Source organism: Rhipicephalus sanguineus, chromosome 2, assembly GCF_013339695.2.
Source record: "Rhipicephalus sanguineus isolate Rsan-2018 chromosome 2, BIME_Rsan_1.4, whole genome shotgun sequence".
NCBI lineage: Eukaryota > Metazoa > Arthropoda > Arachnida > Ixodida > Ixodidae > Rhipicephalus > Rhipicephalus sanguineus.
The window spans coordinates 35,271,659-35,287,438 of NC_051177.1; the positions used below are offsets into that span (position 1 = coordinate 35,271,659).

Sequence of the window (15,780 nt, forward strand, 5' to 3'; positions counted from 1 at the left end):
AAACCACTACCGTTACATTTCTTTTTGTGCGCATGCACATCTGACACCCAATGCTTTTGTTGAAACCACAAACTATGCTTACAAAAATATGCATTAGACTTCCTGATATCCTCAAGATAAAATGTGTTAAATGTAAACAGGAATTCAACAGAGACAGCAGCTTACCACAGGTGTTCGTACAAACAAATGCTTTCTAACTTTTTCTTGCAGATTGTTTCTTTTTAAGTATAAAAATTTGTCCACTAGGCACATATTACGTACGTACAAGTAACATATTTGTGAATATTTCCTCAGCATAAGGGACTATATGAACATGTACTACATTAACAAAACTTTGTGCAAGAGGAAAAAATGGAAGACAGTTATATGCAATAAACCTTTGCTTTTTATTACATTTGTATATAAACGAAAATTTTCCCTAACACATAACAGCTAACATTATACAGTGCATACTGTAACAACATTGCCTAGGTCAGATCAGTGCCATGCTACTGTGCACCTGTAGGTGTGCATTCACGTATCAAGTTTTGTAAGCATGTTCTGAATTGGCTTCTTCAGCAGCGTCCTGTTCACACTGACAACTTTTACAACACTGTCCAAACAAGCAGGTGACATCTGTGAGGGAAAGTGAAAAAAAAAAGTTAGAGTGTTTACTATGTATACTGCACTACGAGGTGTCACGCATTACATCCTTACAGAAACAAGAAAGCTGTGCTGAAAAACACATACATACACACAAACAAGGGGGTTACCTGTGGGCCATAAAAGCTGACAAGATCCATAAGCAGCTTTGAAAACTTGCTATCAGCACTTCTTTCATCCTTGACAGAAGCAAGCCAGTGGGCTAATTCTGTGAACACGCTTTCTAGTGGACCCTGGAAAGGAATTCTGCTCCAGCTTTTTCCTTAAGAAAAACAATGTAATTAGCACTGAGGAGGCATAGTTCTTACCCTCTTTAGGACTATAGTGTGAACAAAGCTGACATGTGTTTCAATACAGGCCCTTGATTCTTGTAGCATTCTCCTGCACAGTGGTGTTTTGCGTTACACAGTGTGCTGAGACATCAATCAATTAATGACAACATCCTACCGTACAACTAAGCACAATCACGATGCTCACAGTCTAAATGCTTGGGTGTAGGCAACAGACTCACGAGTGAGGGAAAAGAAGACTGTGTGTTGAATAACTGAATTTAGCAATTGTGAGTACTCAAATATTGTCCTTATTTTGCCACTTTTAGCCGCAATGTTACAGCTAGATTGGGCATCTTAGAATATTGAATTACAGTGGGCTTTTAGCACACAAGAGTGGGATATTTTCAAGCAGTGCTGCATTAAACAGAAGTGAAAATGTTCATTAAATTTTTATCTGACAAGCGACATCGCAGCATCATGAAGTTTTGTACTATCAGCATAAATTGAAATGTGGATGGCAAATAACTGGTGAGAGCAGAAGTCACACGTAATTACATGGACATGCAGTACGTAGTTCCTTCACAGCCAGTTTGTAAACACGGAGCAGTACAAAGTGCAAGTTTTCGAGTCCGAATTAAGACATTGTTACAAATGCAGATGAACTGGCATGACACACAAGGATTGTTTTTGAAATTTTTTGTGCTTTAACTTACACTTCTTACAGTACATAAAAAATTGAGCAATTAACAAGTGGTTCTAAATGCTACAATACCTGACCAGTGCAGTGACGGCATATTATTCATCCCTTTGGTTAGTTTTTTTTGGTAAGCTGTATGTTCTTACTTCCACAGTGAAAGGGCTGTAAATTCGAACTATATCATACAACACATGGAAATGCAACATGACACTGGTAACCCCCCGTACTATGCATATCTGTTGGTTTCTTTGAATAAAAACCAGTAATATGACTAGCAGAACACTGTCCATACCAAATTTCAAGAAGCACTATGTCAAGTAGCTCAATTCAGAAGTGGCTAATAAGTACCTTAAGCACATTGCAGCATAGTCTTTCGGTATTCCTTCCTTGATAAGTGTCTGTACAACATCTGTCTGTGCCTTACCTACATGAAAAACAAAAAAGCCGAGACAAGCGTTCATGTAAGGAGCTCATAGTCTTAGTTAAAGCGTTTCTACACAAACAGACTTATCCACATACGTAAAATCTCTGTATACTAACCCATGCTATCAGCAGATACCAGTGGGACTAGAAGGCCTTCAACTGTAACATGTGGCATCTCTTGTGCGAAGGCTATGACTGAATCTATAAGAGAACGTGCCGTGGTGCCTTCTTCCAAGTTAGCGACCTAAGAAAGAAATTAAAGCACTTCAGAATAGTAATCAAGCCATTGACTAACGCAACCTTTCAGAAAAAATAAATATTAATTTAAATCCTTAAGTTACTGCTAAACATGCTTCTGTGGAAAGTGTGATATTGTGCAGTCCACATTTAGGTAATCGGCTAAGGGATAAAATGAACTAGGTTTGTTATGGGACCTCAAGAGTACTACTGGGGCGCTTCTCTGATGTGTGAATGAACACAAGGCAGCACAGTACCTTAGGCAGGAGAGCACACTTCACGAAAACGACACCGTTGATGAGGCTTATCTCTGATTTCAACTCTGAAAACGAACGCAGCAGTAGCTGCATCTTTGAATCAGCTATAGCGTCCGTCTCGAGTTCATCACAAACCGCTGCGACCTGAAAACACCCGACGTCACCTCGTTAGAAACACTGGCTACACTACATTATAATACAGCAGTGCCGAATACGTAATGCTCCTTCGTACCGTCTCTGGTTTTGCAGAAACCATAAAGGACAGGTCAGCTGTCCGAATATCCGTCTCGTCGCACGAATGTAGCGCCTCCTTAATCTTTGAAATGTTTACCTGCACCGAACAGCAATCAGCCTTGAGCATCTTCGCATGAAAAAAACTAATGATAGATAGTGTAAAACTTGGCTACCTGTACTTCTTCTGGAAGGTCAGTCAAATCGTCCGGGGCCCCACACACTTCAAGTTCGTCCCTATCGGGTCCTTTGTTTGCAAGACCATTGCTAGGCACGATTTCTTCGTAAGATTCACTGCCTTCGGACATTTCCACGTCGAGAACATCACCAAATGGTTCAGGTTCAGATTCCCGGGGAAAGAAGTGAAACAGCGGTTCGCAGCGTTCTTCGACGCGTACACGTTGCGCCTCGGATCGTTCATTTCTCTTCTTGGATTTTAACTCTTCTAGCAACTCCAACACCAAATCGCGCTTGCAGTCCGCGTAGATACGGCCGTGGAGCGGAAACATACTATATTGTAGCACTAACAATTTCGCCGATACCACATCATTTAGATTAAAGAAAGCGCGCTTGTAAACACGAGACCGGACACTTCGGATTGCGTCGACTCTTTAGCGTTCTACGGCTGGCTAACGACGTGTCTGCTAGCATTATCTTGGTTTCGGTTGCGTTTATTCTCGTCGTGCTGGCGAGCGCTGTTCACTTATCTAAAGCATAGAGTTTCCTATCTAAAGCTAAATGGTGGCGCGCCGTAGCGAGGGTTGGTTGCAGGGGCGTAGCCAAGGGGGGGGGGGGGGTTGGGGGGGTTCAAACCCCCCCGAAATTTTTCAGTTTTGCTTGCGTATATATACACGCACACATACAAACGCACGCACGAACATACATAAAGTAAGGTTGAACCCCCCCCCCCCCCCCCCGAAAAAAATTTCTGGCTACGCCCCTGGTTGGTTGGTTGGTTGGTTGATCCTTGTAAACTGGCGCAACCCACCGCGGGGGAGCGAGGGTCTGCGTATCACTTTTCGTACTTTTGGGGTTCTGCAACATTGCGCCCGTGTATTCAGCGCCGCGCGTGTGTGTGCTGTTTTCCATATAGCACATTATCTCGCAGATCTCCATAGTATTTTGAGTTCCCATCGCTCCCCCCCGCCGACAGATATCGAGCCGTTCACCCAAATAGGGCTACAGAATACAGAAAGAGCGTATTTGCCACCTCAACTCCCCAATTCCATTCAGCCTCTACCAGTAAGAAAGGGGGGGGGGGGGGTTAAACCGTTAAACCGCACTGTGCCTTGAGTGAGGCGCTCAAGGTAAACCCGTCATTGTAGCGACCCAAATTATAAACCATCATGTTGACTCAAGGTTCATTCCAGCAGTATACATGTCTAGAACAAAATGTAGCCGCCAATTAGGGTAGATGAAGCGTGCGACCCGAGGGGGCCATTTCCCGTAAATGACGCTCGTGAAGAGGAATATAGAAGTGGAATCGAATCTCCACTCTACAATAGGCACTTTTAGCTGGGCATTGACGGTCCGCTCCGGTCAGACCACGGTGTAAGATATATACACTTTAGGTGAGGACACTCGCCAGACGCCATCGACCAGATAAAGTAACAACGCTGAGCACCCGTCGGTCCGCTGACGGCAGCGGATACCTATCGGCGGGATGACGCAACTTCAACACAAAAACGCGTTCCCGTAGCAACTGGCGCTTCGCGGGAAATCTGAATTTCCTAGTCAGCGAACGCGGCCATGGCACGCCAGCAAGTAAAGTTAGAAACGCATACTGCGTTTTTCGCGAGCAAAAAACGACACATGCGGCGGACGCCGGCGTTGCCGCCGACCACGTTGGTTGCTATAGCAACGGTGCAGAAAGCATTTTTTCTACTTAAGCGGTCACCGGACCGACAGACGCGCGCCGTTGTTACTTTATCTGGTCGAACGCGCTCTGCATGCAAGCCGAGGAGTGTCCCCACCTAAAGCGTATATATCTTGCACCGTGGGTCAGACCGGCGAATGCACACGAACGCGTAGAAGGAACTGTAGTGCGCGTTTAACACACAAACACGTTGAAAGAACTGTAGTGCGCGTGCGCAGAGCGATCGTGTGACCGTCGGAACGTAGAACGCATCTCTCGCTCCGCTCGTGAAGCCAATTGACCGGAGCGTGAAGGTGCGTCCACTTGGTTTTGCCGTCGTTTTGCACCAGAGCTCACCGCGTCTCGGCAAGACGCGCTCGTCAAAAACACGAAATCTATGCAGTTCCTGCACTCTCTCTGGACGCTACATCTGCGAGGGGCTGATCGTAAGCGACGCTCAGCTAAAAGAGCCTAATGTTTCGGTCTTCCATTGCACCTTCATCCGAGTCGTGGAAAGCCGCTTACACAAGTTATGTAGGCCCCCTTGTAAAACGGGCCTGTGTATTTCGTTGAAGAGGCGCATCCAGGTGGCATGATAAATTTATTGACCCAGAGGAACATATGCGTTCATTTACTTCGGCAACGTGGCACAATCCAGTTGTGCGTGCTTGGCGTTCTCTATGACGTCCGCCGTCCTGCGTGCGGCGCGCGTTAGTGTGTAGTTGCCGAGCTTGTTCCAGCTTTTGCAGCTGTTAGACCAGTCGTCGAACTCGGTGTCATAGACGGCTAAACCAACGGGCCGAACGTCCTTCAGAGCATTCCGGGCCTTGCACACCTGCACAATCAAATAATTCGTCAGCAGGCTTGGAACGCGCGGAAGTTGGAGGGGCCCGGACCCCCCTTACTGCAGGCCTAGCTCACAATTGCCACCATCATTATGCTGTTGAGAGAGGGCAGCGCAAAGACACAAGGACGAGGAAACAGAGTAGACGCACCATCATTATGCGCCATCGATCATTCCATCCGTTCCTTACTTACTCGTCGTGATGACATGCATAGGCGTGCGAACGGTGGAGGGGGGGGAGGGGACCGCCTTCTCCCTGATATTGCATTCCAAGAACTACTTACTTTCCCATCGATTTCATCAATGGAGACGCTCCAAGCGTGAAACACGTTCAGACGTGCTTCACATGGGCTCTGCCTTTTGCGTAGTGTTCTAGTGGAGTTTTTCACCATATGCCTTCGGATTTCGGTGAGCAGGACTGTGAACACCACCGGAGTCAGTGGACTGTGTGCCTTCTTGGACATTCAGCGGATAATTTCTTCGTCGCAGGAAGTTTGCTCCTCGTTGATGGGTTGGGCCTAACGACGCTTGGGCTCGCCTCGCGTACGGCCGCGCCGATTTGGCGGTTGCGACCGTGGCTAAGCCCGCTGCAACTATGGACTCGGTGAACGCTCCTGAACCCTTAGGCCCACTTCAGCAACTGCAGCTCCCCACAGCATCACTCATGGCCTCTCGTACGGATGAAATTGCAACGGAACATTGGAACGCCAGCTCAACTATGCTGGGAACGCGTCCGGCACCTGAAGCGGACGCGGCGGCGGCGTCGGCCGGTTCAGCATCCTCGAAGCCAACGCAGCTCACTACAACGAGTTCCGAGGACAGCATGGAGCACGAGGACAACGACCCATCGGACTGGGACACGGTCCACTACCGCAGATACACGACGCGACGACTCAAAGGCGAACTGCGGTCGGAGCGGGTGAGTAGGCCTCACTTTTTCGTGCTCGTCAGGCCGCTTAACCAAATGTCTATACAGGAGATCCCAAAGTCAGCTATTACTCGCCTAATAGGACAGACTGCTCCCACCAGCGTAGCAGCCGAGCATTCTGCATTTAAGTATATAGTCAAGGCCAATGCAGTTAGATTGTCCATTTGGGATAAGCAACACTTACACAATTTGCTAGCACAAAGAGAGCTCACGCTAACACTGGGATCAGTAGTTGAGGCGCGCAGGATTCCTGTTGAGATAGTGGACGCAACTCAACCTTCTGAAGTCACTTGCAAGGGTGTCGTGAAGATAAGAGCGGAGCACACTGAGGAATACATTGCCAACCACATTCGTTGCGAATCTGCTAACATTCTAGGATTTCGGATTATGGGCAAGACACAGATGCTTCTCATCACCTTTGACACGCCACGGCCTCCTAGACGGCTATCCTTGGATTACGAAATTGTCCCAGTGTATGAGCACCGGCCTAGGGCCCTAGCATGTTTTCGATGTCATGGACTGGGCCACATGGCCAGATTTTGCCCATCGCAAGCTGTGTGTCGTCACTGCGGCCGCACCCACGAGGAAGATAGTCAGTGTGAGGAGACACCGTTCTGCGTGGCCTGTCAAGCAGCGGGCCACATTTCTTTGGACCCAAACTGCCCCACGAGAGCATTTAGAGCCACAAGCCCGCCGCTCCCCAAGAAGAATGCTGCTGCAAAATCGAACCAAGGAGAGCAGCCAGAACCATTAGATAAAAACACAGGCACCCCGCCCAAGACATGGTCACAGGTGACGGCGTCGAACGCGGGAATAAACATCAATAACGTTGAGGATAGACTTGACCGTTTCGAACAAGCTCAGGCAGCCTCGGCAGGTGCCTGGAGCAAGTTCCAGCAACAAATGGAAAACTTCATGCAACAGAAATTAGACGCAATGCAGCAACAGATCACATCTTGGATACAGGCCTCGCAAGGAATCCGCGAACAAACGGCGATCAACTCTCCCTCACAGGTAAAGCCTAAAAAAACGGATGGACCACCGCTCCCCAAGAAACCATCACCAACCGCTGCAGAGCACACCGTGCAAGCTAACCCTGCGACGCAGCCGCGCATTGAAAAGCACAATGAGCTCCAGAGGACTCCTAGCACCCTCGACCGAAAATCATCTGTCACGACGGACCAGGCACTTGATACCATCATGCAGCTCCTCGAGAAACTGAACTCCCGCATGGAAGCAATTGAGCGAGCCATGGCGCAACAGGAACAAGTAATTATGCAACACAAAGAAGTAAATGAGCGGGAAATCGCACAAATTAAAGCGACCGCAGATGAATGCAAGAGGAACTACCGGCGCGCCCGCAACCGCAGCAGGGAATAACCATGAAAATTCCTAATAGTATATGCATCCAATGGAACTGCAGAAGTATCTCTCAGAATGTCCAAGCATTAAAATATCAAGTTGACCAATATAACCCTCTCATCATTCTGCTGCAAGAAACAAGGGGTCCAGTTTCGCTATGTAATTATCAGACATTCGCCTACCCAACAATCACTCACGCGTCCAGGAAGCACACTGATCCTGTCCCTCCACCGAAAGGGCAGGCGGCCGTCTTAGTTCACAAGTCATGCACTGCAATACTTATGGAAACCACACGAGCAAGCAATGAGTACAGGGAGCTCGTGGCAGTCAAGCTCGCTCTCCCGGGCAAAGGCAGGCAACACTCACTGGTGGCCGTTTCGGTCTACTACCGCCCTCGATGCGGCGCCACTTCACCGGACGAATACGTGTGGATACAGCAGCTGCTGCACGAGGCCAAGAGTACTAAGATCGTAATAGGCGGAGACTTCAATGCCAAAAGTGATATCTGGGGATATACCTCTGCCGATTCGAGAGGACGCCTTCTGGCTGATCAACTGGAATCGGTTCCACTTCACATTTGCAACAAAATTGGGGTTCACACTAGGGCGGGGCTCCACGCAAAGCAGACTGATACCACTCCGGACTTAACCATCGCCACAGCAAAAGTAGTTAAACGCTGGGAGACTCATTCTACCACGTGGGGCAGCGATCATTACCCCATTATTTTCACTATTAATAAGAAAATTCGCAAACAGCGCGCATGTATTCGATCTATCAACTGGTCCCACTTTCGGGACGGCACTGAAGGAAAATTCGAAACCATCGAAGAATTCGCACAACATTTGCGTAGCAACCTTCGTTCTGCCACTGAAGAAACTTTTGGTGAAGAAGGTGATGGAGGCGTTGACTCGCGAATGATTGCTCTATGGAAGAGAGCCAACAAGCTCACACAAAAGTACAAGACCAACGGCAGAAGGTACCAGACTCTCCGTCGTATCAGAGAAATATTCAAGCTGATTAGGCAACACGGGGAGGAGCTCAGTCAAGCGCAATGGGTCTCCACTTGTGAGCGACTCGGAAAAATAAAAGGCATGAAGCAGCTTTGGGGGATTCTTCGCAAAATGCTTGGTAAAAGCAAAGCACCCTCTCCACTCGAGACACTTGCACTCCGACACGGCAACGCCGAGCATGAAGAGGAAATCATAAAAACATTTTTTCCTCATGCCAGCATTAGGGCGCCCTCTCCGCTCGAAACGCCGAAGATTGAATTCACAAACCCAGACCTGGACGCTTCTTTCACGCTAGGGGAGCTTCATGCAGCCGTAAAACAGGGCAGATGTGATTCTGCACCGGGACATGACAACATCACTTGGAAAATGTTACGCAATCTGTCAGAAGAAGCCGAAACTGCCCTCCTAAAAATCATTAACGAGCAATGGTCTCAGGGAGTAGTCCCAGAACATTTGCGTCTGTCTATTATCAATCCTATACCAAAACCAGGCAAGGATCCTACAATTATAGCCAATCTCCGTCCCATATCGCTTACACCGACCATCTGTAAACTCATTGAGAGGATGATACATACCAGGATAACCAACTATATCGAATATCACGCATCAGGATTGCACCCGTCTCAAGCCGGTTTCAGACCCAACATGGGAACGCACAACAACCTCTGGTTGCTTCGAAGAGTCCTAAATCGAAACACACGATGCGGTCCTCCTGACTATATTTTAGCAGTCGACATGCGAAAAGCTTTTGACAACGTCAAACAGAACCACATCCTATCGAATCTAGCAAGAATATACCCCAGCCAACGAACGCTTGAGTGGATCGCAAGATTTCTAGAAGCACGACCAGTACGACTTCGCGCCAATGGTAATACGTCCCCTGCGACTTACTATCTCGACCGAGGCGTTCCTCAGGGCTCTATTTTGGGTCCTCTGCTTTTTAATGTTGCCATGCTCACTGTAGCCCAAGAACTGGAATCGAACACTGGTGCCCGCTATACCATATATGCGGATGATATAACCATTTGGACCGAAGCACAGGACTATGGCGGGAACATTCAGGATATGACAAATGAACTTCAAGCTGCTCTCATTGCACTCGAAGATACCCTTCCAAAAATAGGACTGGCCTTAGCGCCAGAGAAAACTCAACTTCTTTGCGTCAATGGTAGACGTAGTGCTCTTCCAACAGAGCAGGCAATAACATTAACACTAGGACCGCATCAAGTAACAGCAACACACGGGCACATTAAAATTCTCGGTATTCCCATCCATAGCTGTAATACGGGACATCTTTGGACCACCGAGCTCAAAAAACAATGGCCAAAGCTACTGAACACAATAAAGCGCATCTCCAATAAATTTGGCGGAGCACGCCAATCAGCCTGCGCTACCATAGTCAGATCAATCGCTATTGGCAAAATCACTTACGGAGGCACCGTCATATCGCTGTCAAAAAAAGCCGAAAAAACTCTGCAAGTTCTCCACCGACACATCCTTCGGACTATCACGGGCCTCCCTAAGTTTACCAATATACAAAAACTGCAGAACCTAACGCCCATGCCACCCATTGATGACATTCTTAGAAATGCGCAGACATCTCTGTACAACCGTTTACACCTCACCATACAGGGGCAAGACACCCTGCTTTGGGACACCCGACGTGTCCGTATGGAACCCCGGGACATGGCTAGGGAAGATAACACCCTTAACTTTCCTCTCCTATGCCACTCCAAGACATCCACACCACTCCCAATCGGAGCCACTGCGGCGAGACAGCGTCTTTCTCAGCGACACAATCTGCACACCACCAATGCCGTATTTACCGACGCCGCTCTCGATGGACAAAGCCTGGCCTTAGCATGGTACAAACCATCAACCGGTGAGGCAAAGCGCTACATATGCAGAATGGACTACGCGACGCCTACACAAGCAGAACTTTTGGCCATTTGGACCGCCCTACAGGATAACATAGCGCCATCAACTATCTACACGGACTCATATGAAGCACTAAAGGACATCGAGAATCCCAATACAGAAGATGTTGCAGCTTTACGCATCCGCAAAATTCTCCTGCACAAACAGAAGAATGGCATTGACACAAGAGTCGCCTGGACGCCGGGTCACGTGGGGATCCAAGGGGGAGGTAACGAGGTGGCACACAGTCTCGCCACCTCGAATGCTGGAGTTCTACCATATCATCTCCAACCTCTCCTACATGGATCTCCCGATCTTGGTTGCCACCCCTACACGAATTTGCCACCGAGCTCTCATTCCGAAATGGCACGACTGCGATGCTTCCTCAAATACACTAACCGGGAGAGACTCAAAGATGTCACCCCTCCTCGTATCTTTAAGAACCTCGCCCTCAGCCGATCTCAGGAGATATTTATTAACAAAGTGCTAGCAAACACAGCCACTACCCCTCACATAATTCATCAATGGCAGACTCTTGCTGACCGGAAGAGGGGCATAGACACCTCCGCCCCCTGCATATGTACCTTTTGCCACTCTCCATGCATAGCCAACATGGAGCATCTTATTTTACGTTGTCCTGCCCTACATCCTCATCGAAGGAACAGCGCCATTTTTATGCATCCCGATTTGGAAGCAGTACAAAAGGACATACTCGAACACCCTCACCAGCTTGTCACATTAGCCCACTTCGGAGTTAGTAGCGGCTTGGCGCGCGTGATTTAGTGTGTGCCTACCAACCCTCCCCCACCCCCAACCTCCTGATCAGTGGCCTTCGGTCCTCCCTTTGCCTAATAAAAGAATCTATCATCATCACTTTCCCATCTTTACTCCCGGAAAGCCAGGATCTGAAGGCAGGCCATTGGGAGGCGCACGTCATCGCTTAATTTTCATTTATTCATCCCATTGTGAAGCAGGTCATCTCTTGGACTCTGCCAACAGTGGAAATGAGGAGGGTGGGGCTGCGATAAAACTTTGACCCCCCCCTTCCTCCTCCCCCCCCTCCCCCCTGATAGGGAACCTTGCGTACGCCTATGATGACATGCCATGATTAAAAGGCAGAGTAAAGAAGGGATGGAAACGGAGGCAACGTGAACGGGATGGACACTCGCCTTGGCGTACAGCGTTAGTTCGCTGTCGAACACGAAGGCCAGTCCTGCGCTTCCATCGTAGGTGCTCATAACCTCGTGCTGTTCGTCTCTCGTCACATGTGCCACGTAGTGCTGCTCGGTACAAGCCTGCGTGGAGAAAGAGAGTTGCGTGCTTTCGAAACTTCTACACTGCTCTCTCATATCCTTTAGATACGTACTCTCCTGGACATGTGTAGCTGCGTCCAGGACAGCACGTACGGGCAAAGCAGCAGATAAAATATGAAACGAACTGACCATAATACAAAATTAAGTTTTATGTTTTTTTTTAATTAGGCACTTGGAGGTGCGTGAAGGCCACTGCTGCAATCAAGTTATGTGGTCAGGGGAAGACAAGTTGAAATAAATGATATTATCGCTACCGGCGGCAAAGTTAACTTAAGATTTAATAATGAACTTTTTAATGACTGCAGTAGCGGGCATATTTGTGTTGAAAAGTTGGAGGCAGTCGTGTTTCTACACTGGTCCACTTGGAAGAATTCCCCTAGCAGGTCCATGTTCCGAGAAGGCTGTGGTTCGCACGATTGCGCACGATTATGCGCAATCGTCACGCGGTCATGACTGCTCTTGCGCACGCTCACTGTTCCAGGAGGCATTAAGGTGGCTTGTTGGGCAAGTTGGCATGCATATTTCTATGCAAGGGAATGCCGACAGCACCAAAAGAAAGCACAAGAAACGGAGACAATAAAACATAGGCAGGAACAGGAAGAATGCTGGAAGAAAGGATACGGGAAGGAAGGATGCCAGCACCCTTCCAGTTCTTGTTTTCTTGTCTCGGTTTCTTCTTCTTTCCTTTGGTGCTGCTGGCATTCCCTTACGTAGATCCAGGAGGCACGTTTGTGCGATTTCAATAAACCAGTTGTTAGTCTGCGTTCTTACATGGCTTCTACTGTGGTGTCTCATCCCCAGCGCAGTTCTCAGAATGATGTGTTACCAACTAGCCCCCCCAATACACGCTTCTCGATTTTCTGCGGAGATGCTCTTGTAGGTAAGTACGTCGATCGTCATACTGATTATACCGCTTGCCTTCGTATCTACGCAGGCGCAAGCGCCGCGTTGAAATGCGAGCGTTGCACGACGAGACACTTTGATCTTACAGTGATTCGGGAGCCGAGTTCTTCCAGGCCGGTGCCGAGCTCGAAAGGCTTGCACTTTGCGCCGACGGCGTATGCGTCTTTACCGCTGCCTCCCTCCAGGGACGCGTACCATCGACCGGCCAGCGATACAGACATGAGCAGCCACGTAGACTCGCCAAAGGACGACCTCCGTTGCCGTAAGTAGTGCAGCGTGCTCTCCTATGCGGGATACAAGTGAACACGGCAATGTTCATGAGCTTCAGAGGGAAGCAGCGTTGCAGAGCACGTGTCACGTTGACTGCTGTACGCTGCCGGCCTATTGTGTGTACACATGATGTCAATTGACGTACGCCATTTTGTTCGATTCGCAGCTGTTTCTGGAGATGAACAGATCGAGCGTAGCTTATCACTGTTCAAGCTCTACGACAATATATAGCGGCCTCTATGACGTCAGTTCATACCCCTCCGCACGCACACACATATGGCTGCCGGTCACATGAGAGGTGTAGGTTTCCGATTTTCTCGCTGCACATTGACGGAGGTACAGAAATTAAGTAAGCCCGTGGCTGTTGGGATCAAATAGGAGTCTATTTATTTACGCATGGTTCATGAAAGTAGTGTACTTACACGCCTATAACAAAATGCAGTTGGTAATTGGGGCTGCTAAGATATATATATATATATATATAGATATATATATATATATATATATATATATATATATATATATATATATATATTATATATATATATATATATATATATATATATATATATATATATATATATATATATATGGCCCAGGGCATGCCCAGGGTCTTGACCCCCGCTAGCTCACCCCGTAACTGACGCCTCTGGGTAACGTACACATACTAACGGCGCTTCTAGGGTACCCCTGCATATGCTGGCTACCTTAAAAAAAAAAAAAAACACGCCCGTGTTGCAAAGTGAGGGTAATTAGAGTTGCCAGGCAGCTTGCCGAGAGCTTTTGCGCATAATACGTAAAGCGTGCACTTGCGATGCTCGGGTGTTGTTCGGCGACGGGCTTGCCCCACACCGTCGACCCCGTGATGCGGCAGTCTCCCCGGTTGGCATCGTCTCTGCTGCCGAGGTGCGTGCGCAGGATGACCAGCTGTACTTCGCCGTTGCTGCGAACGTGAATGAGAGCAGTGCGCTTCGCGTGAGGGCCGCGAAAGCGCTCACTGAGACAAGTGTAAACATTCTGCTGCGCACATATGTACTACGTATATGCCAAAAGTTCATATAGCATTTACGCAGAAGGAAAACACTTCAGAATACGTTCATGTGTTTACCTACAGAATATATTAGTGCCATGCCATCTTCAATTGTTGGAAGCACTCATAAAAAGAAAGTTTTAAATGCGAAGCATTTCTTAGCGAACTTCTGCGACTTTGAGCGTATCTATCTATCTATCTATCTATCTATCTATCTATCTATCTATCTATCTAGCCGCCTACGACTTTGTGCTCTCCTGGTCGCTTGGTTCATCGAATGTGCACCAAAATTCGTATGGCTTAACATGACTGTATGACGAACATACATGACAAGTCATAACATGAAAATCATGACACACATGTCATGTACAGCATGATTTACATGCTACGCTCATGGTGCGCTGGCCAACGTTTATAGATACTTTTTCAGTTCCGTAACTCCCCCGCCGAAGGCGGCCGCCACTTTTACCCAGGCAGTGAGAGGGCGCCACAGTCGTGAATAGCGCCGTCGCGCGCGCGGGCATACGTGTACTTTCCCGTAGTTGCTTCGCCGCGTGCGGGGCTGTCATAGAATGTTTTTCCTGGGTGTGTTGGCTGTGCATGCGCGAGGTTACTCTCGACGACTACGGTGAATTCAGACAACCGAGCACTCCTTGCCACAGGAAGTCAAGCAGTTTTCAAGCTTTGCGATGCCAACTTGTTTCGTGCCCGGCTGTGCCAACGGGTAGAAAAGCGGCACTTTTTTGCGCCGCCGCCCGATCTGCAGCATCTTGAAAGCTGGGTGCGAGCTATTTCTCACGCCGATAAACCGCGGAGAAAAACATGCAAGACCATATACCATAGCGACCAAGTTTAGCCACTTGTACCTTGCTTAGTGCATTTGAAAGCATCTGTGCAAAAAAAAAAAAAAAAAAGCGTCGTGAAGTCCTCGTCCAGAAACATGCGATGAAAGAGAAAGTGTGCCAACAGCTTATGCCCATGCCATTCCGTGACCTCTTAGGTGCTTCTGACGACCGTGGGTACTGTGCACCATTACCAGAAGCAACGGCCTTTTGTTACCTGGCAGGCTACGTGGGTTTCAAATTGAAGAAAACAACGCGTTGCGAGGTCTGCAAATACGATGCCCTTGGTAGGCGGGATTCCCTGCCGCTTGAGTCCATGGTGGTCACTGTGCGCGAATGTGTCAGTGGTAGCCTTTCAGAGAAACTGCTTGCACGTAAGCACGTACGGTAGAGCGTGCTATCAAGCATGCTAGCAATTAAGGACACATTTTTTGGTGACCTGTTTTGGGGTGTGCTGAATGCTATTATAACGAGAGGCACAAACACTGTTGGCTTCACTTTTATTTACTCCCATGCACTTCTTTGCGCAAGCCAAATGCTTGGAAAACAGCAGTACCATTAGGGCATAGAGAGAGCGCAAGAAAGCAAGCTTTAACAATTAGCTGGCAGCAAACCTGCCAACACAAGCGTAGCCAGGAAGGGGCTGGGGTCAAACTTCCTCGTCCGATATTTTTCGATTTTGCATGTGTATATATCCACGCACTCATACAAACACACGCACGAACACAAAAAATGTGATTGACCCCC

The 15,780-nt window shown here is 48.2% G+C and overlaps 1 protein-coding gene across 1 annotated transcript; it reads right to left on the reverse strand.

Moving 5' to 3' along the window:
• Positions 1-349: 349 nt before the first annotated feature.
• LOC119382726 (uncharacterized) lies at positions 350-3,356 on the reverse strand. Its single transcript, XM_037650560.2, has 8 exons — positions 2,936-3,356; positions 2,761-2,859; positions 2,529-2,672; positions 2,152-2,278; positions 1,960-2,035; positions 951-1,023; positions 753-875; positions 350-615 (listed from the first exon to the last, which is right to left on the reverse strand). The coding sequence occupies exons 1-8, from the start codon at positions 3,266-3,268 to the stop codon at positions 514-516; spliced, it is 1,077 nt and encodes a 358-aa protein (XP_037506488.1). The 5' UTR covers positions 3,269-3,356; the 3' UTR covers positions 350-513.
• Positions 3,357-15,780: the final 12,424 nt, after the last annotated feature.